We start from the raw sequence: 21,084 nt of genomic DNA, 5'->3' as shown, positions 1-21,084 counted from the left end.
CATGCCTAATTTTCAACTTGATCCTCAAAACGACCACTTAAGCCCACTCATCCTGCCCACTTCAACCGAGACTGTGCTCTAGAAAGGTCAGACAAGATGGCCAATGACGTCCAATTGATCTTTGCCTTTAGTCTTATATTCCTGGCCTTGTGAGTGACATTTCAGCTGCAGTCACGTACACGGCCCAGGCAGGCCAGATACAGACAGAGCCGCTATATTTAAAGCAACAACGTGAACTAAACGACAGCAAGCGTGCTAGAGTCCAATTTTAAAACACAGGACAGCGAGATGGGTTCAAGATCTTTTACAAGGGCAGCACATAATAGCATTTGTAATTAAACTGAGCCAGAGAAAGTCAGACTTCCGGTTTCAGTTGTAGCTATATATTTCTGTCTCTCTGGTTGCTGCAGAGGTAATATATAGCTAGGATCCACCAGCTCCTCTGTTAGCAGTAACTGATAGCAGTTCATATAAGCTTATCGTAGCATGATAGCGTTATCCAGCACTAGTCTGGATCACTTTACCCATCTCAAACTGATTGCTGCCTTCATAGCCAAGCAAATGGCTTTTGTCTAGAAAAGGTTAGCTAACCTTAGCTGAAGCCTAATGGTCATTTGTTCAGAACTTAACAAATTTGTCTTGTAGTCCTTCTGGTCTCTAAGGGCATGTTTTACACCTGTAGTTAATGTCTCTAGTCCAGATCAGTGGATGAATTATTTTACTTGGAGCGTTTTCCCCCTTGGTTTGGTTTGTTTTCACACAGGCACAAACCGAAACGCACCAAAATGTGTCCCAACAAACCACGCAAGCACATTATCTCCTCTGATTGGTCAGGAATGTCTGGTGCAGGAGCAAGAAAGTAAATATAAAAGGAAGGTTGTGTGTTCCAGACCAGTGCCTACATTTGTGCAGTGTATAGTGAGTGTGAAAACACAATGGATTCAATGGGATGTCTTGTAGTAAATGAGATGTCTTGAGTTGCACATCTGCAAGCAGTGCACGCTGCACATAAAGCACTCAGTGTGAAAACAGTTCAGCATGGAGCAGCAGCAGAACCTTGTACGTTCATAGCTATGGTCATTATCTGGCTAATATATTTTTATGGTACCACTTTAAAATAAAACTACCTTTATAAAGGGTTTATAAATGGTTTACAATTAGTTTACTAAAGGTTACTAATTAGGTTTTAAGGGTGTAGGTTTTTGCCCTTTCTACAAATGTGTTATAACTGATTATTAATGATTTTTAAGGCATTTACAATCTAATTAGTAACCATTAATAAACTAATTGTAAACCATTTATAAACACTTTATAAAGGTAGTCTTATTTTAAAGTGGCACCATTTTTATTATAGTTTATTGCTGCAACTGAACTGAGCTGTTTACCTTAAATTAAAATAGTTTATATGACAGTAAGGTTGGGTCGGATTGAGACCAGATCACATTCTTGCAACAACAAACTGCTCCGGAGTTCGTTTGGGACCAGACTGAGACCAACTCCACTAGCAGGTATGGGTGGGTGATATGGCCCTAAAATAATATCACGATATTCCATGGTATTTTCATGATAACGATACTCTTGGCGATATGACAAAATACTGAATTTTAAAAAAATTTATACACTGCAACAAAATGAAAATTAAATGTTATTATTGCATATGGTATGATATGGCACACCCCTAACTGAGATATTAAAAAATAGAAGAATTTTATCATCACATTTGTAACAGAACTCAATGATCTAGAAAGTGATAATACTAATAATACACTCCAAATATCTCCATATATTCAGGATTAAAGTAAAATAAATGATACTGGACAGATATAATCTGTCTCTAGTAGATATATAATAGGAAATGAGAACAGTGTCATTTTTTCTAAAAACAGCAAAAAAGTAGAACCCTGATGTGATAATTAGGGGTGGTGCGATATTTCAGGGTATAATTTCATTCACGATATTCAAAAATGTTGGCGATATTATCGCATACGATGCGATATGGAACACACCTAGTAGCAGTATTTAAATGCAGTATTTATCTTTTTGGGGGCAGCCATTGCCTAAAGCAGGGGTCGGCAATTAAGTTTGGCCGCGGGACAAACATTTTCCAAGCCATTGCGTGACGAGCCACAAAAAAAAAAATTGTTTTGGAAAATAAAGTGTAATGGGATGGAGTGCTACAGACTAGTAGCTCTCCAGCCCAGAGGGTTGATGAACCCAATTCCAGAACAGTTGATCACAAAGCAGGTAAACCCCGAGAAAATAGGAATAAATAAATAAATAAATGAATAAACACACCACTCCTCACGCAGGATTTAACCCGTGTCGTCAGGGTCACGGTCCAATACACTATCAATGCCCCGGCTAGTGAAAACGCTCTTATAAGGAGATAAAGAGCCCAAGAACAGGTGGAAAAATGAGACCGGGAGGAAACTAAAGTCACGTCGAGCAACTAAAGGGAAGAGAACTGGGATTTGGACTAGAATTTTGCCAGTTTAATCCCCTGGACCAGCAGGACATGAAGCTTGAGCACATGACTAAACAGTGCCTTCTCTTTTTTTATCAACAGTCATGGCTGAAATGCTTCTGAGCAAGGCACCCTCGATTGCTCACTGGGTACAACGGTAGCAGCCCACCCATTCTGGGTGTGTTCTAACTGTGCTGTTTACTAGTGTGTGGTTGTGTGTAGCGTTTGTTCTCTGTCATGAATGGGTTAAATGCGTAGGCTAAATTCCACTGTACTGCTGTGCACTGGCCATGAAGTGAGTTTTCCTCTAGTGGTTTTAGCTCACTCGGGTGGCCTGAGATGTGTGACTGTTCAGGGGAGAAAGAGGAAGTGTCTGAGAACTGAAACTTGCGACATTTTCTAGATCACTTTCTAGTTTTTTTCCTTTTACTGAAGCGTGTCATTGTTACACCCACACCCTGAGCACTACTTTTTTTATTTTGCGTCTTTTCTTGTGTCAATTCTTAATTAAATCATATAAATAATCTTAAGTAATTACTGAAGTTATAGGTTATGTACAGTACTTCAGGAATTAGATTGACCGCACAAATAGTACACGTTAACTACTGAACAATATGCAAATTGACTGATCAGGTTTTAAATTTTACCTCTGGTGTAGTCAGTGATGCTGAAATCTCTGCAGTTCACACAAGCAAAAAAACCTGACTACTAACTAGAAATAAAACAGCTGTACTTTAAAACCCAAATTGTCCAAAAACATGGACAATCCCATAATGTTTGTGTCCACTGTGTGCAAATTTGAATTTAAGAAATGTACAGCACATGGCACTGAAACTAACTCTGCTGGATGTGGGTGCAGAAAGCTTTGACTCTGCTATAGGTAATGGGTCTTACAGCAGGACAATGACCCAAAGCGTATCTTAAAAAGTACCCAATAATATTAAAGACAAAGGACACCGTTATTGTATATTATTATAACTCTCCTGGGCATGGAGTTTACCAGAGCTTCACAGGTTTCCACTGGAATGCTTTTCCACTCCTCCATGATGACATCAAGGAGCTGGTGTAGTGGTCGACTTGGAGTTGTGTTTGGGGTCTTTGTCATGCTGGGACGCTGCCATGAGACCGAGTTTCCGGAGGGAGGGGATCATGCTCTGCTTCAGTATTTTACAGTACATATTGGAGTTCATGTGTCCATCAATGAAATGTACAGTAACTCCCCAACACCTACTCCACTCATTCCCACCACCATGCTTGACTGTAGACATGACACACTTTTCTTTGTACTCCTCACCTGATTGCAGCCATGTCCTTTGTTGACACATCTTCAGCAAACTGTTTGCAGGCTTTCTTGTGTACAGACTTCAGAAGAGGCTCCCATCTGGGGTGACAGCCATGCAGACCAGTTTAATGTAATTTGCGGCATATGGTCTGAGCACTGACAGGCTGACCTCCCACCTCTTCAGTCTCTGCAGCAATGCTGACAGCACTCCTGCACCTATCTGTCAAAGACTGCATTTGAACGTGATGCTAAGCACATGTACTCAACTTTTTTAAACGACCAATGAGTTCTGAGCAGACCCTGCTCTTTTAAAACGCTGGATGATCTTGGCCACTGTGTTGCAGCTCAGTTTCAGGGTGTTGGCAATTTTCTTGTATCCATGGCCATCTTCATGTAGTGCAACAATTTGTCTCTTAAGCTCCTCAGAGAGTTCTTTGCCATGAGGTGCCATGTTGGAACTTTCAATGACCAGTATGAGAGATTGTGAGAGCTGTACTACAAAACTGAACACACCTGCTCCCTATGCACACCTGAGAGCAAAAGCAAAAAATTATTTCAAACTGCACTTCCTTTACAAAGACTTGCTCAATGTGCCTTTCAAAATGCAATTATAAGCTGCAGTGTCAGAGTGGTGGAGATTTGCTCTGACTTCTAAGCTATTCAAATCAGCCCAAAAAAAAAAGTTGGCCACATGGGAGGGCTATGGGCTGTCACTGACATACCGCTGCCTCTTGCAGTATTTGCGTTTTGCTGTAAAAATAGCCTGTTTTCCAACTGTTACATCAACAATGTTTTCCGCCCCCCTGCATACTGATATGAACTATTTCTCAGTCTTCGGGCACAAAAAAAAAAAAGTCTCTCCATTAGCTACTGTTCGGGTAAACATTAGGGCTTCCAGGATGCCAAAACAATTCTGAAACATCTGCAGCTTTACCATGTCCCAGCCATTTTTGGGGCGTCCAAAAACAAGTACATATTTACTAAACACGGAGTTCTATTATGAGCAGGCCTCTGTCTGGCAGCTTTTAATGAAGCCTTGGCAGGCGGAGAGCGATGGTGGCAGTCTCAGGAGGCTGTCAGTACCATCTGGACAGGTACAAGACACAAAACATTCCTCCCCCTTACTGGCCACCTTCGAGTTGTCATGTCAGCACACCTGTGGCACTGTGCCAGGCAAGGTAGCACAGTATGTACCAATTAACCTTATTTACACTGCCTAAATATTTGTTCAATATTAGTACCACATTGTTTGCACTATAAGACACACTTAAAATCTTTTAATTTTCCCAAAAATCTTCACTGCGCCTCATGTATGAATTTTACCAGTCAGGTATTAAGGAGCAGTAAAGTCACTCTGAAGTGCAGCGCTATACAGGAGTTTCAGTTTAGTTCTCCAGCTCCGAGACTCGGGACGGGAGCAGTATTGGCATTAACCACTAACTGTGCTAAGCGCTACCTCTTTTGCCGTTCAGAGGCGAGTATTTTTGGCCTATTGGACTGCTAACACAGGATAGCACTGCTGGAGCACCAGTGTAAAAATGTATTTATGTTTAAACATTTCTAACTGTTGTCTGTCTCACTGTTAGCCAATTAGAGGTGATATGTTTGCATGTATGAATATTCATGAGCAAGAGCTGAAATCTTATCGTTTCCCTCTCCATCGGACTAAAGCAGTGTTATACCAGATCACCAGATCAACATTTTTTTTTTTCCCACAAAAAACAGCTCACATGGTATTCATTCATACTAGAGACCACAACTATACATTTTAAAATGAATGAAAAAATGATGGAATGAGAGCTTTAAAGAAAGAAAAAGTAAACAAAAGGAATATTCAGGATCAATGAATATCACTGCATTGAAACATGTTTAATGTATTTTTACACAGGGGCATTAGCATGAAATGCAGGTTAGGGAATGCACAGAAATCATAATGTTCACTTATTAGATTTGTCATGATTCAATATAAACAAACTTGTGCTTGAGAGTCCAGATACATTAAGTTAAAATATTGTTTGTGGGGACCGCAATATTTACACATAGACAATTCAAGTAAAATATGACTACAGCATTGATGCAGTGTTGATACAACATAATAACTCACTGGAAAGTCTTTGAGTTTCTCAAGGAAAAATATTCACAGCTGGAAGAATGCAATCAAGTAGTCCAGAAAGAGTCCGGGACTAAGTTCAAAGCAGTTCTAAGAAGTTTGGTGTGTGATTGAGGATATGCTTTTGGGGAGATGTGTGCTTTTTTTAACCGTGAGTTACTTCCTGTGACAGGAAGCAGGTTCATTTAAGGTGTGAAATATTTCAAATATGGATTGTGTGTCCCACTTCTTAAATGACAGCATTCTTAAAGAAATGATGGAATAAAACAAGATTTTTTCAAACAGTAACTGGAGGCATTGCTCCCACTAGGGGATTGGATAGAAATCAGTTAAAAAACAGAGGAGAGACGACAGAAGAAAGAAAAAACACATTTCGTTAGAGAAATTTCCTCAAAATTCAGGCAGGCAGGCAAGCAATCAAACAAACTTCAGCGTCCTTAGATAAGCTGAAACTAAATCCACATTTCTTCCTTGTGAAACAAATGTATAAATTAACAATATGCATTATTTCTATGTGACAAAGTGTCACAAAATTCATAATATAAGATTCTTTTAAGTTCACTGTACAAATGAGTACTTTCTACTCTGATTGCACAGCCACAAATCATCAGGTTTAAGGTATGAATTTGCTCTTTAAGGTTTTAAGCTTTGTGGACATCAATGAACTGGGCTTCAAAAATAGGACTTAATCAGAAAACCCGTGTTTCAGTCAGACAAACACCTTCCAATTAAAAATGGTCGATTAGTCAGTAGAAATCCCATTAAAAAAACTGTAAAATCACAGGGATTGGTAAAAAAAAAAAAAAAAAAAAAAAAAATACACGTATAAAAAGAGGGAAAAACATCCTTATATGTACAATATGATCAGTTTGGCACTCTGATGATCAGTTTACACACTGAATAAGTCCGCTGCTCACAGTCCTGCTGAACGTCATACTGAAGTCCGGGGTTTTCTGATCACTAACTGGACGGGGCCTTCAGAGATCGCCTTGATGACGTTCCAGGCATCGTAGTGCATTAGGCCTTGCAAGGACCTGCCATTTATAGCTAGAACCTCATCTCCCACATCAATGACCCGGGACACTTCAGCAGCACCTCCTGAGTAAACAAAACAACAAGGTCTGTGATTATCGCTTGGTCTGTTTGTGGTTATCATTAAAGTGGCAGTCACAGACAAATGATAATGCAAATTTACACAGCTAATAACTAAACAAGCTATTAGTGCATCATTTTAAAGCACAGTTTAAGTCTGTCATCACAGTCAATAAGATAAGATACAGGAGTTTAGAAGTCAATATTTGGTGGAATAATCCTGGTTTTTAATCACAGTTTTTTATGCATCTTGGCATGTTCTCCTCCATCAGTCTTACACACTGCTTTTGGATAACTTTATGCTACTCACTCCTGTTGCAAAATTCAAGCAGTTCAGTTTGGTTTGGTGACTTGTGATCATCAATCTTTCTCTTGATTATATTCCAGAGGTTTTCAATTTGGTAAAATCAAAGAAACTTCACTTTTTTAAGTGCTCTCTTAGTTTCTTTTCCCAAAGATGTATATATATGGCCAATTCTGCACTAAATACTGTTTATCCAGTCTTTGACCCATGACAATGTCTCCCTCTAGTGGAGGACTAAGGCTCAGAGCAGAGCAGCTGAAGGGAACGGTTACCTCTGAAAATGCGCTTGATGTAGAGTGGTCTGTCTCCTTGAGCTGATGCTTTGCCGCCCTCTAGGCTGAATCCCAGGCCTGCTGCAGTCTTCTGTAGCTCCACACTCAAAGCTCCATCAGGACCAACTTCCATAACTGTAAGACGCCAAGCCATATAAACAATATTACAATCAGCAAACAAAACAGAAACTAAATGCAAAGAGAAATGTGATTAATTATTCATGTAAATAATGAATAATTGAATATTCAAGAATGCAGGTAAATCATTTTATCATAAATTCCCTTATTACTATGGCTTTTTACAGTGGCTTGCAAAAGTATTCATATACCTTGAACTTTATCGCTTTACACCACATTTTAATTGAGATTTTAAGTGACAGACCAACACAAACTAATTCACATAATTGTGAAGTGGAATGAAAACGATACATTGGTTTATACATTTTAATCAAATAAAAATCTGAAAAGTATTCAGGCACCTCTACTCTGAACCCCCAGTAATTCCCAGTGCAAATCAACTGCCATCAAAAGTCACTTAATTAGTTAATAGACTCCGTCAGTAAAAATACAGCTGTTCTGTGAAGGCCTCAAAAAAAACAGAAAGTATGAAGACCAAGGAACGCACCAGACAGGTCAGAGATAAAGTTGTGGAGAAGTTTAAAGCAGGGTTATGTTATAAAAACATATCCCAAGCTTTGGGCATCCAAAGGAGCACTCTTTAGTCCATCATCCACAAATGGAAAAAGTATTCTTCACCTGCAAACCTACCAAGACATGGTCATTCACCCAAATGACAGGTCAAGCAAGGAGAGCCCTGATCAGAGAAGCAGCCAAGAGGCCCATAGTCACTCTGTAGGAGATGCAGAAATCCACAACTCAGGTGGGAAAATCTGAATACAGGACAATAAATGTACTCCACACCTCTGGCCTTTATGGAAGAGTGGCAAGAAGAAATCCATTGTTGAAAAAAAGGCATAAGCAAATGTGGAAGAAGGTTCTGTGGACAGATGAGACCAGAAAAGTAACACTGCTCATCACCCTGAAAACACCATCCCCACTGTAAAACATGGTGGTGGCGGCATCAAGCTATAGGAATGCTTTTCTTCAGTAGGGACAGAGAAGCTGGTCAGAGTTAATGGGAAAATAGATGGAGCTAAACATAGGAGGCTGCAAAAAACTTGAGACTTTGAAGGAGATTCACCTTCCAGCAAGACGATGACCCTAAACATACAGCCAGAGCTTCAGTGGAACATAAAAGATCAGAGAATATTCATGTGTTAGAATGGCCCAGTCAAAGTCCTGACCTAAATCGCATTGAGCTTCTGTGGCAAGACATGAAAATTGCTATTCAAAGACGCTCTCTATGCAACCTGGCTGAGCTCAAGCTGTTTTATAAAGAAGAATAAGTAAAAATCTTAGTCTCTAGATGTGCAAAGCTGGTAGAGACATACTCCAAAAGACTTGCAGCTGAAATTGCAGTAAAAGGTGGCTCTACTAAGTATTGATATAGGGGGTTGAATACTTTTGGACGTTAGAGTTTTCAGATTTTATTTCATCAAAATTTGGAAAACCATGTATCCTTTTCATTCCACGTCACAATTATGCGCTACTTTGGGTTGGTCTACAATTAAAATCTCAGTAAAACAATCAATCTAAGCAAACCCAGCATCTGCAATTGTTCAACAATTATACTGAAACAATTTATTCTCTACACTAAAGGACACTTCCATGACTTTAGTATGGGTTACTTACTTGTTCCATTCTCTCTACTGTGTTCCTGATAGGCTGGGGAAGGACAGGTTCCTGGCTGTAAGGAAACATCACGTCTAGGTGATGAGGGCTCACTGTCTTTGCCTCTCTGAATGACCACAAGAGCCTGTTTTTGCAATCGGGTCTGATGTAGACAGGAAAGAGCCTCGCCATGGGTGGTCCCACTCAGATTGCTCCCGTTTATGGACAGCACAGCATCCCCTCGACGAATGGTACCTTCCATTCCAGCTGCCCCGTGAGTAAAGACTCGATGAACCTGTAACACACAGAGAGAAAATTAAATTCTACTGTTCAAAATATACTATAAATATTTTCAAAAGTTTCAAAATGCAAACAAAATACATTCCCAGCCTATACTGTTTATATTCAGCTCTAGAAAAAATAAGATACCAATTAAAAAGGTTGAGTTTCTTTGATTTTACCAAATTGAAAAGGGATGATTACAAGCCCTTAAACCAAGCTGAACTGCTTGAATTTTTGCACCAGGGGTGCAGGCATAACAATATCCAAAATCAGTGTGTAAGACTGGTGGAGGAGAACATGCCAAGATGCATGAAAACAGTTACTAAAAAACAAGATTACTCAACCAAATATTGATTTCTGAACGCTTAAAACCTTATGAACATGCATTATTTGAGGTCTGAAAGCTCTGCATCTTTTTTGTCATTTCAGCCAATTCTCATTTTCTGCAAATAAATGCTCTAAATATTTTATTGTCATTTAATATATTTTTTCATTATAATTTAAATGTATATTTGGGAACAATGTTGTCCGTAGTTTATAGAATAAAACAACAAAGTTAATTTTACTCGAACATAAACCGATAAATATCAAAATCAGATAAACTGATTTAGAAACTGTATATGGAATGTCTACATGAATACAGATTTTTTTTTTTAAGAACTGAGGATTTAACAAGGAGAAAACCAGGCTGACAATGCACACAAGTTTCTGGCTGAACCCCAAATACTTCTTTAGTTATTTAGTGAACAATTTAAAGCTTCATTTATAGTTTATTAGGTTCTCTTACCCCATTCAGGGCTAGCATTCTCATGTAAGTATTATCATCTCTGTGTGGATTAAAATAATTTCAAAAAAGGAAGTAGAAGAAAGGGTATGAGAAGAAACCTCAGGTTAGCCCCACCTATTCAGAGTACTTTTTTGAATAGCTTACAACATTGGACAGCCAATCAAAATAGATATAATGTGGGGACTATCTGAGAGATAAACTCCCATCTCCACCACAAGGGGGTGAAAAACATTAGTTTGCATTTTTCTTGTTGGTAAATCCTTTATTAAATCTACACAACATGCAAGTTATGCTTTTCTATGTAGTAATGGAATTCTTATTGCGTATGGAATCCTTATATGTTTAAACTCTACACACAAAAAAAACTAACTCTTATAACTAACTATTATATCTATAAACTAGTAACTATTTAGGAAAATATCTTCCTTACTTTAAAGTACAGCATGTTAATGCAACAGGATTTCATACCAAGCAAGTGTGTGTCTGGTATCTTTGTAAGGTTCATTGCTAACAACTAATTAACTACAGCAAGAAGCTGAGATTTTATCAGTCTGAGATAACATGAGCAGATCTGCTAGGAATTGAAATAGTCATATTTACAGTGATGGATTTCTGCACCAAATCCACTCCTCCAGCGATGCTGAAACCCAATCCAGAGCCTTCCTCCTTGGACAAGACCACAAAGTGCACATCCTCTTTAACCTTAACAAGTTGAAGAAAAAACACAGCTCTTTAGCCTGGATATCTTCTAGAAATTCTCACATTTTTAATGATCCATTACAGTTTTTCCTATGTCGTTGCTGTCCAATCAAAAAACATGTCCCCAAAACAGTAACTTTAAAGGAGAGAGATAAATCTTTCTTAACATACAATTGAAATCGATGTAAAAGACTTTATTTCAGGGCATGCTGGAGAACTTCTATTGGTGCATTAATAAAAAATTAGACAGTGCAAGAGACAGTTTGTGTGTTTAGAATATAAACTAAAAAACAACAAAAACAGAGATACAGTTTTCAATTGTTGATGTATTATAAGAAATGCTGTACTAAACTGAAAAAATAAAAATAAAATAAAAAGCAAAATGCTCAACAATCTAGTTTGGAGAGCTGGAAATGAGAAGTGTACAAGACAGGCAGAATAGCAAGTACTTAAAAACAGTGACATTTTATAAATCACAGAAAGTGATGTCTGTATCTTAAATGCTCTTGTGCCTGAAAACACATCTTCCCTGCATCCTAAAAGGAAGCAGCGCTTGTCAGATAGGCTGCATGTGATCATGCCACTCTTGAGATCAAAGTACTGGCTTTCCACAGGGGAGCTTTTGATCATGTTGACAGTAAAAGTATAATCTGAGATGAAAAGATATGTAGTGAAGTACTGTATTATCTGGTGAGCCCTTGATTAGCCTACTGATACACTGCAGAATGTATTGCCTCGCTCACATAGTATTACCTCTGAAACGCTGTTCAGCTCCTCCATCAGGGTCATCATGTCCACTTTGGCCGAAACAGATTTTAGGACATTCTGTACTTTTGTCTGCTCCAGTGGAGATGATGACACATCTTTCAGGCTGAAATGAAGAAAGAGAAAAAAAAACATGAAAGTGAGTTATATTGTAGCTTACTACCAACTTCAAAACCTCAGCAGTCAGGTGTAAGATCAAGTGCCTAAAACAACCTAATTTCATGCAGTGGATCATCCTAACACTGAATAAATAAACCATTAAGTACATGGAGTAATGCAATGTACAAAGATTCTAGAGAAAGCCTTTCTAAAAATGACAATACAGCACAAACTACTACACCCAAAATGATCTTTTGCAAAAAGCAATGGAACAACATGCAAGGAATACAAATACACATCAGTGCCAGACTGCTTGCTTTAGTTTTTAGATGTTTTCAAAAAACACCAGGCTGTACACTTACCTATTCATGCATTTTGCAGCAGTGCAACGCATAAATTCATGGAGAAATGGGCCAGCAGCCTTAGATAATGTTCACTCTGGCCATTAGAAACTCGAAAATAGAAAGTACTGTTTGCATAAAAACAACACATGCATAAAAATACACCTCAGCAGTATTTGCTAGGTGGTCCTTAATATATTAATATACCTGTGGTATAGGTGCTAAGATGTTGCTTGGTGGATGTAAAAGTGTTGCTAGCTATCAGTGTTATCCACAAGATTCTGGTTAATGTTGCCCAAATGTAAGCCCAAAATCGTTTGGCTAAATATTGAATCCCAAAATTGTTTGGCTAAATGTTATAGTTCAAAATAGTTCGATTAAATTATGACATCCAAACCTGTTTGGCTAAATGTCTAAATGTTGAAGTCCAAAATTGTTTGTCTAAATGTTGATTTTGAAAATCTAGAGGCTAAATGTTGACATTTAAAATCGTTTGGCTAAATGTCTAAACGTTAAAGTCCAAAACTATTTGGCTAAACGTCTAAATGTTCAAAATCATGCAATGCAAATATGTTGGGCTAAAAGACCTGCGTACAGAAACATTTGGCTAAATAGTATAGTGTTAATATATTTGGGTAATTGAGCTGTGTTCACAAGTCTTTGGCTAAATGTTGATGTTTAAAATCATTTGGCTAAATGTCTAAATGTTGAAGTCTAAAGTTGTTGGGCTAAATGTTGAAGTCCATAACTGTTTGGCTAAATGTCTAAATGTTAAAGTCCAAAATCATTTGTCTAAATATTGATGTTAAAAATATAATGGCTAAATGTTGACTTTTAAAATCGTCTGGCTAAATGTTGAAGTCTAAAACTATTTGGCTAAATGTCTAAATGTTTAAAATCGTGCAAATATGTGGGGCTGAAAGACCTGTGTCCAGAAACATTTGGCTTAATAGTATAGTGTAAATATATTTGGCTAATTAAGCTGTGTTCACAAGTCTTTGGCTACACGAATAAGTCCAAATACCTTTGACTAATAGAGCTGTGTCTGCAAGTTTTTGGCAAAATGTGGGGTGCCAAAAAAATTGCACAAGCAGCTTATGATTTGAGGTCATCATGCAAAGCACTAAAATGCAGCAAATGGGCTACAGCAGTAGACAGAATTCATCAATACATGTCCACCTTTTACCCATCTTGTAATGGCTACATTCAACAGGATAATGCTCCATGTCTTAAAGCAAAAGTGGTTGAACAGATTTAATGAACATATTAAATTCAGTTTTCTGCAGTGGCCCTTTCAGTCCCAGGATCTGAACCCAAGAGAACACCTTTGGGATTTGCAGCATAGAAGTATTTGAACCATGAAATCTATGGCACAAAAGTAGTGCTACTGAAAGTAGTTTGAGAGCAAAAAGGAATATTTTCTTTTGACATTACCATTAACTGAACACTGAAGAGACTGAATATAAAAAAAAACTTGTGAAACTTCAATGCTGAATTATTATGCCCTTGAACATTAAAATATTAAATGTTCTGAAACTGAAATCTACTTTATATAACTAGCATAAAATTCATAAATGCAGGGATTTAAGTGAAAGTTACTCACCTGACAGACCAACTTGAAAGTGATGTAGTTTGCTCCTGAGTGTGCCCCCCATTGCTGACAGTGCCAGTAGTTTCCGGGTCAATCATGCTCACCCTGGTTACCACAGTGCACTGCTGATGGTCGGATGGTGGCTCTGTGGGTCTTATAGGGTGGATTTCCAGCTCTGTTTTGAATGTGACATTGCCAGGGTTGCGTGAGAAGTCCTCTGTGCACAGCTTGTCCAGCTCAGGCATGCTAAGCGCCCTCAGTTCTCTCAGTCTTATCCGTGACACCCCGCCATGGGACCGGGCGTTCCGGGAGCGCAGCACTGGTGGAGTGTGTGGTACTGGACTGGACTGGGGTACAGCGTTTTCAGTTGCTACCCTCTCCTCTGTGACTGGTTCAGTGGTTTTATCTGTCGCTGATTGGTTACAATTGTTTAGAACCCCATTTGTAAAGGAGTTTTGTGGTGGTAGTGATGAGTTCAAATTGTCTACACAAGAGCTGAAGCTCCTTCTCAATGAACGATAGTCAGTGGACTGATTGCTAGAAGAGCCCATGTAACCTGACAGTCTTCTATTGAGTGTAGCCTTATAGGTAAGAGCATAAGACTGGATGTCTATGTTCCTTACAACTTGACGATCAAAGCCGGCCAAGTTCTCAAACGATTTTATTCTTTGCCTGACAGAAAAAGGGTTGGGATCCAGAGCTCCACTGGTATCTGTGGAGTAGCTCCTTCGTCCCAGTGCAACATCAAGTTTTGATCTTCCTGATTTTAGACCAGGAGATGATATCTTGGCGTTCATGAGACTACTATCCACATTGCTTACATTGCTAGATACTTCTCCCAACAGTTCTGCTGAGCTTCCAATACAAACACTTTGCTCTAAAGGGTGAACTGAACTTCCCTGAACTTGAATGCTTGAAATATTGACATTCGAGGTTTCGTTGCATGCCAGAACGGTTGAGGATGAAGGAGAGGATGAAGGAGGGGATGGAAAGGAAGACGATGAGAGACGCACCTCAATGAAAGTCCTTTGTTTAGAAGCTGCTGGCTCACACTTGGATATGAGCTCATTCTGCTTAGAAAAGGAATTTTCTTTCTCGGTTTCAGAAACGAGTTCTTCCTTTATACCATCCGTTAACTCTGGTCCATTGGCTTTTAAGGTGCTGGGCACGTTTGAAATATTTGAAGCATTTGAAGCACTTCTCTCTTGGCTTGTTTTAATAGAGGACACTAAGTTCTTCTCTAGTGATCTTATCATTTTTGGACTATTTGTAGGGGTGCTTCTCCTGGCTGCTAGCTTCGGGGACTGAACAGGCGATGAATGGGCCTTTTTTGGCAATACATTTTCAGCCCTGGCTGGCCTGCAGACTTGCTGCTCCTGTCCTTTGCATTTACTTTTAATACTTAAACCTTTAAGCTTGGCAGAGGTGCTGGATTTCTTTTCTTCTGGTTTGAACCTGCTATTTAAGAGAGGTGAGACCGGCGTATCACTCAGAGATTTGTGTCCCAAAGGCCGGGGGGAGTTAGCGGCGGATTTAGCTTGAGACTGTGAAAGAAGTGATTTGGAGTCTGAACTAGAATGAGTTTTATCTTTCTCTTTGTCTTTTGTAGTCTGTGTGGTGGATGTTCTTCCACTGGATTTACCGTTGGAATAATTTGAAGCCTTGGGCTCCGGTACAGCTTGGGTGAGTGACATTTGGACAGTGTTGGGTTTATCTGAGGTTGACAATGAATTTGTCTGCATCTTGGATGTCCTGTCCTGACTCCGTGGGGTCACATGGCGGCTACTCCAGCCTGCAGGGGGAGTACTGACACTTGATGATACTTGTGTTTCGCTGGTTGTGACGGGTACAGTCACAATCGTTTCACACTTCTCATCAGCACTACACTCTGAGGGTTCTGGGTTTGACAAAGTCGCACAGGTTGCCTGGTCCATTGCAGGAAGTTGTTTAGTATCTCCATTCACAGCTGATTCTAAACCTGCTGATTGGGAACATACTGGATGAATGGGAGAGGTGGCGGAAGATATGTTAGGAGATTCTTTCCTAAGAGAAAGAACATCCTCAGGAATAATTTCTTTATCTGTCTGACTTCCTGTGATTTGCCCTTTATGCGAAACACAATTGTCTTTTTCTTGACTTGACTCAATCTTGCTATAACACAGCTCAATCTCCTCATCAGAGTCCGTGTCCTGAGGATCTTTACAGCGATCCGGTGGCTTCTCAGCTTTCACAGCTCTATCTGTGGCTGTGGAGTCACTTTCAGAATCACTTTCATCCAACATATTGTACATGCTTGTTTTTTCACCAAACCCTTTCACAGAAAGGGCTGCGTCTTCATTCGAGAGCTGACTGTAATTCCTGGAGTAGCTGTTCAGAAATGTTGTCCCTACTGGCAAAAGGCAACCTTTGTTCTCTGAATCCAAAACAGAGAAATCCAAAAGTTTTGGTCGTAGTGGAACGGTAGTCGTACTCTCCTTCTCTTCTACTGCACATGCAGTAGTCTCAGTATCTTCTGGAACAGTCTGTATTCTGTCTGAGTTCACATTTTCTTCAAAAGAGTTCAGTTCACTTACAACATCGTCAATATTAGTGACGGGTACCTCGTTAGATGTGGTTTCATCCGTGCTGTTTGAATTTGATTCAAGAGAAGAACATTCTATACTTTCAACCACTGTTTTGTCTGTGCTGGTTTTCTCCTCCAAGGCAGCTTTAGGTGCCTCTGTCTTAGCAGACAGTTCACAGCCAGACGACATCATTAAACTAGAGAGTCGATCTACAGCTGTGGAAAGGAAAAGAAGTATAAAATATTAGATAAAATTATTCAAATATCATTGAGATATTGCACAGTACAGTGCAACAGTCATATATGGTGACAAAGCAAACTGTTCAGATGTGTAAAACTCTTATTCAGCAATACATTACTGATTATTTTAGTTTAGTGTCAGATTTCACCAGGATCAATTATTTTATTGTTTACCAGCAGCACAACTGATTGAACCTAATAAAACCCTGATAAGCCAAACCAGGTATTGCATGATTACCAGAGATGAAAATACCAATCAGTTGGCATTGTCTGATAAGTCCATGAAGTCACAGGACAGTGCAGTTCCTCATTCAATAACTAGATGGCAATACAGACCACACTCATATCTGCAGAAACCCAATAAAGCCAGTGTTCTATGTCCTGAGTCCTAAAAAAAGTCAAATTGTAGATTTGCAGAATCTGTAACAATAACAAGTTTTTGAGGAAGCTGAGTAACACCAATAACTGGATATCCCTCTTGGGAGTGCGTCATGCATCAGTCCAATACAGTACAGTGAGTACCAAAACACAGCAGGCAAAGGTACTCTGAGCTATACAATGCAGTGCAGTAAATTGACAGAGTTTGACAGCATTTTAGATGTGGCTGACTCCATTACCACATTGCATAGTAAGGTTAATGTGGCATCCAGTCCTGCCCTCAATGTTTATTGATCTGTGTGGGCTCTAAATACGCTGATCTCAAATGATACTTACAAGTATTGCTTAACAATTAAATTCTTCACTTCATTTCACTGATATTGTTTGTCTTGCCTATTTAAAGACTTCAGAACAGTGCATGAAAACTGTTTTGAAGAAAAAGAATGTCGTATTGCTTGTACTCAGACCATTGTTTCCATCTAGATGCACCATTAAATTCGCAGTCCCATGCGGTGCCTGGATTAATAATCAACATTCCATTTTTTTTACCAGAAGATTTCCCAGAAAACCCTTTAAACTAATATATCAAATTACACATTCCTTAAAGCTGACCCTACTCCAGGGATCCTGCAGTCTCCAGCCTGAAGCACAAAGCTGTACCTGAGGCACATTTCTGGAAAGATTCTGTGCTCAACTTAATGAAAGCCATCACGAGTCTCAGACTCCAAACGAAACATTTGGCTTCTGTTCACACTCTGTACCTCCTCTGAGCTAAAAGAAATCCCATCTAACAATATTTTAGCTATTTATCAAAGCTCTAAGACATCATAACAGAGCAAATGTAACAAAAGTAGTGTTTTCACTGCAGCAAGCAATGTTAAAAACAGTTTTACTGGAGGCAGTTCACATTTCTTCAGTTTACTGAATTTCCTCTACTTCACACACAACTTAAGCCTCTGATCTTTTCATTCCTGTCTGGATCTCAAAGGGGTTGCAACTCCTGGGAAGTTCTCCAGGACTATTTCCAAGAGTTACATCATGATGCATATATAAAGTAGGCTTGCTTTCACATATGCAGATTATTACATACAGTTGAACAGAAAGATATAAGGCATAAAAAAACATTCATAATACAATATTTACATTTTGCAATGAAATGCAAGAATTCTATTCTACTTCTCCCATTCCAGCATGCATTTGGATGCATGGATGCGTCAGCTTTAAAACTACATGATGGGCATACACAGTTCAGTCAGATTGTTATGACCACCTTCTTATTTCTACATTAATAGTCCATGTTTCATATAGGAGCTCTTTGTAGTTCTATAATTACTGACTGTAGTTCTGTATCTGTGTTGCTCTGCATACTTTATCCTCCTCCTTTCACCCTGTTCTTCAATGGCCAGGACCCCATAGGAGAGACCATCACAGAACAACTATTACTTGGGTGGTGGGTCATTATTCTCAGCAGTGCAGTGACACTGTCTGCTATGAGTAAAATAGTCACAGCAGTGCTGCTGGAGTTTTTAAACACTGCATCCACTCACTGTTCGCTCTATTAAACGCACCTACCCCTAGCTGCACCACCTTGTAGATATAAAGATATAAAGAGACAGGAGTTCATATTTTGTGGCACAGTTTGTGTTGGTCATCCTCTAGTTCTTCCTCAGTGCTCACAGGATGCTTCCTACAGGATGCTGTTAGTGGACTAAGGTGTTTAAAAACTCCAACAGCTGAGAATGCCCCACCACCCCAATAATACCTAATTATAGAACCATAAAGTGCTTCTATATGCTCAGTGAAGCTGAAAAAAAAAATAGATAATGGGTGTAGAAACAAGGAGATGGTCATAATATTTTGACTACATACAAAACCAGAGGGGACTCTACAGTGAAGGACAGACAGACACATGACAATCATTCTACTGGGGTTATTTTCTTGACTTGATTGCTGTTAAATAAAAAAGAAGGCTTGATTAACAGCTCTCTACCATCTAATGATTCCTGGAACATGCACAAAAATAAAACATTCTCAAAACAGCAGCAGTAAACGTACATACTACAACAAGGCTAGGCACTAGAACCTACTGAACTACTACTAATCAATGGCAGTCTAGCACTATGGTAATAAATTAATCAATAGTCACCATGGATACAAAGCCAGCTGCTTGCAGTTCCCTTTGAGGTGGAGAGGGGTACTGCCAGTAAGGGAAAGCCTGCTGTGCTCCTACATCTTTAAGGCAGCAAGGGGAAATACAGACTGTTGTCTTTATTAGAAATTACAGTGCTGACACAGACTGTAGACCATTGATCTCTATTGTGACTTTGATGGTCACATAATAAATGATCGTACAAGTGTTTGGATAATTCTGCTTTAGAGAGCCAGTGGAGCACTACAGTCTCTTAAAAGGGTGGAGCCATCTATATCAACTTCACACTACACAGAACACCAAATGCAGACTGCTTTTTTCATTAATACACTCATTGGCAAAAAAGAAAATGCCCATTTGGTTTTACTCTAGCTGGGATACAAGATGATACAGGTTCCACATGGAACCTCCTGGAGTCTTGAGACATATTTATCCATAGATGTTGCAGCTGGGCCTGTTAATCCTGCACACTGGTAGGGTGATCAAACTGGCACTGCAGCTGGTCCCATAAATGCTTAAATTTAGCGCTTTTCCACAAAAAACCTCTGGTTATTGAACGAGTTCCGTACAGGCTTTTAAGAAACGTGGTGTATCGCGTCACATCAATGTCAAAAATCGGGGGCACAAAAACACCAGGTGAGTTTTACTTCTCAGGAGCGCAAATGTGAAACTTGCAAGCAAAAAAAAAAAAAAGGATGCTGAACAAAATATTGGTCCCAAGCTTCATTTTTCTCCTCTCAAATTCATAGTTCTCCTCCTACGTAAATTGCCTGGGGCTTTTTTTTTTTCTCAAGATGCGCTCAAGTGTTGAAAAGGGTGGTTTTGATAGTTTGGGGGAGGGGTCACGGTCACCTTCCTCAGCAAATGTTATTGGCTCCTTCTTTCTTTCTCCGTCCTCCTCCGGCTGTTGGTAGTAGGCGGTTCGTCACAAGCCCTGCTGGAGATATCGGCCAATGACATTCGTTGAGGAAGGCGACCCTGACCCCGCCCCCAAACTGTCAAAACCACCTCTTTCAACACTCAAGCACAAAAGCCTCAGTCAAGCAAAAGAAGAAGCCGCAGGCAATTTACATGGCGCGTAAGGACAACTGTGAATTTGAGAGGAAAAAAACACCCGAGAGGAGAAAAATCAAGCTCAAAAGCGATATTTTGTTCAGCATGCACGCAGTTCCATTTTCTTTGCTTGCGAGTTTTACATTTGTGCTCACGAGAAGTAAATTTACACACGCAAAATGTTAAAACACTATTAAAGTAAATTTATCTCACCTGGTATTTTTGTGCCCCGGTTTTTTAACACTGACGCTTTAGTGGAACCGCCAAAACGTCACATCATACGTCATCAATAGAGGCCGTTGCACAGCTGCATTGCACAGCTGCATTGCACAGCAGCAGTTACGGTTCCTGCTGTTCCAGCTGCAAATGAACGTTCCTGGTTCTGAAACCTACTTTTGTTGGTGAAACCGTGGCGAACTGGTTTAAAATTACGTTCACAAACCAGAGCAGTGCCAGTTCCATGTCGGTTCCATTCTGGCAAATGATTTAACTGGCAGAGACTTTCCTGGTAAACTCTTCTTGTGTGTGGGTGAGCATTATCTTGTTAATAAATGCCAGTTAAAAGTTCTGCTATTAGAAGCAACACACAAGCACAGGAAATACTGCACATATAACTTTATTAGTGTTATTAGAGTTATTAGTGTACCTCATATCACTTCTAGGGGTAACTGACTAGGAGTGCTCCACAAAAATGGCAAGATTAATACACTCACCAGGAGGCCTCCATTTTTTAACCTGAACATTGTCAGTTCTCAAACAGAATGTTTTTAGTTCAAAGTCGTTCATATTTATTGTTCATAACACCACTGCAAACAAAGACAATGGTGTCTAGTTGGATGGCCTAGACAGTGGACCATCATGCTTCTCTCAGTCCAATGATGC

At 39.4% G+C, this 21,084-nt stretch overlaps 1 protein-coding gene across 3 annotated transcripts in view; it reads right to left on the bottom strand.

Annotated features, from left to right (window-relative positions):
- Positions 1 to 5,574: 5,574 nt before the first annotated feature.
- The window catches only part of pdzd2 (PDZ domain containing 2), a 141,787-nt gene continuing 126,277 nt past the window's right edge, over positions 5,575 to 21,084 (bottom strand). For all 3 annotated transcript variants that reach the window (XM_007250471.4, XM_007250472.4, XM_022664893.2), the window contains 6 exons: positions 13,832 to 16,598; positions 11,777 to 11,894; positions 10,925 to 11,026; positions 9,277 to 9,550; positions 7,525 to 7,659; positions 5,575 to 6,954 (listed from right to left, as the gene is read on the bottom strand). In XM_007250471.4, coding sequence (XP_007250533.3) covers positions 6,788 to 6,954; positions 7,525 to 7,659; positions 9,277 to 9,550; positions 10,925 to 11,026; positions 11,777 to 11,894; positions 13,832 to 16,598 — 3,563 coding nt within the window. In that variant the 3' untranslated portion in view covers positions 5,575 to 6,787. The remainder of the gene's footprint in view (positions 6,955 to 7,524; positions 7,660 to 9,276; positions 9,551 to 10,924; positions 11,027 to 11,776; positions 11,895 to 13,831; positions 16,599 to 21,084) is intronic.

Source organism: Astyanax mexicanus, chromosome 22 (assembly GCF_023375975.1).
Source record: "Astyanax mexicanus isolate ESR-SI-001 chromosome 22, AstMex3_surface, whole genome shotgun sequence".
NCBI classification, from domain to species: domain Eukaryota; kingdom Metazoa; phylum Chordata; class Actinopteri; order Characiformes; family Acestrorhamphidae; genus Astyanax; species Astyanax mexicanus.
Note: the sequence above shows the minus strand (reverse complement) of the source record. Positions and strands in the feature narration are given on the sequence as shown.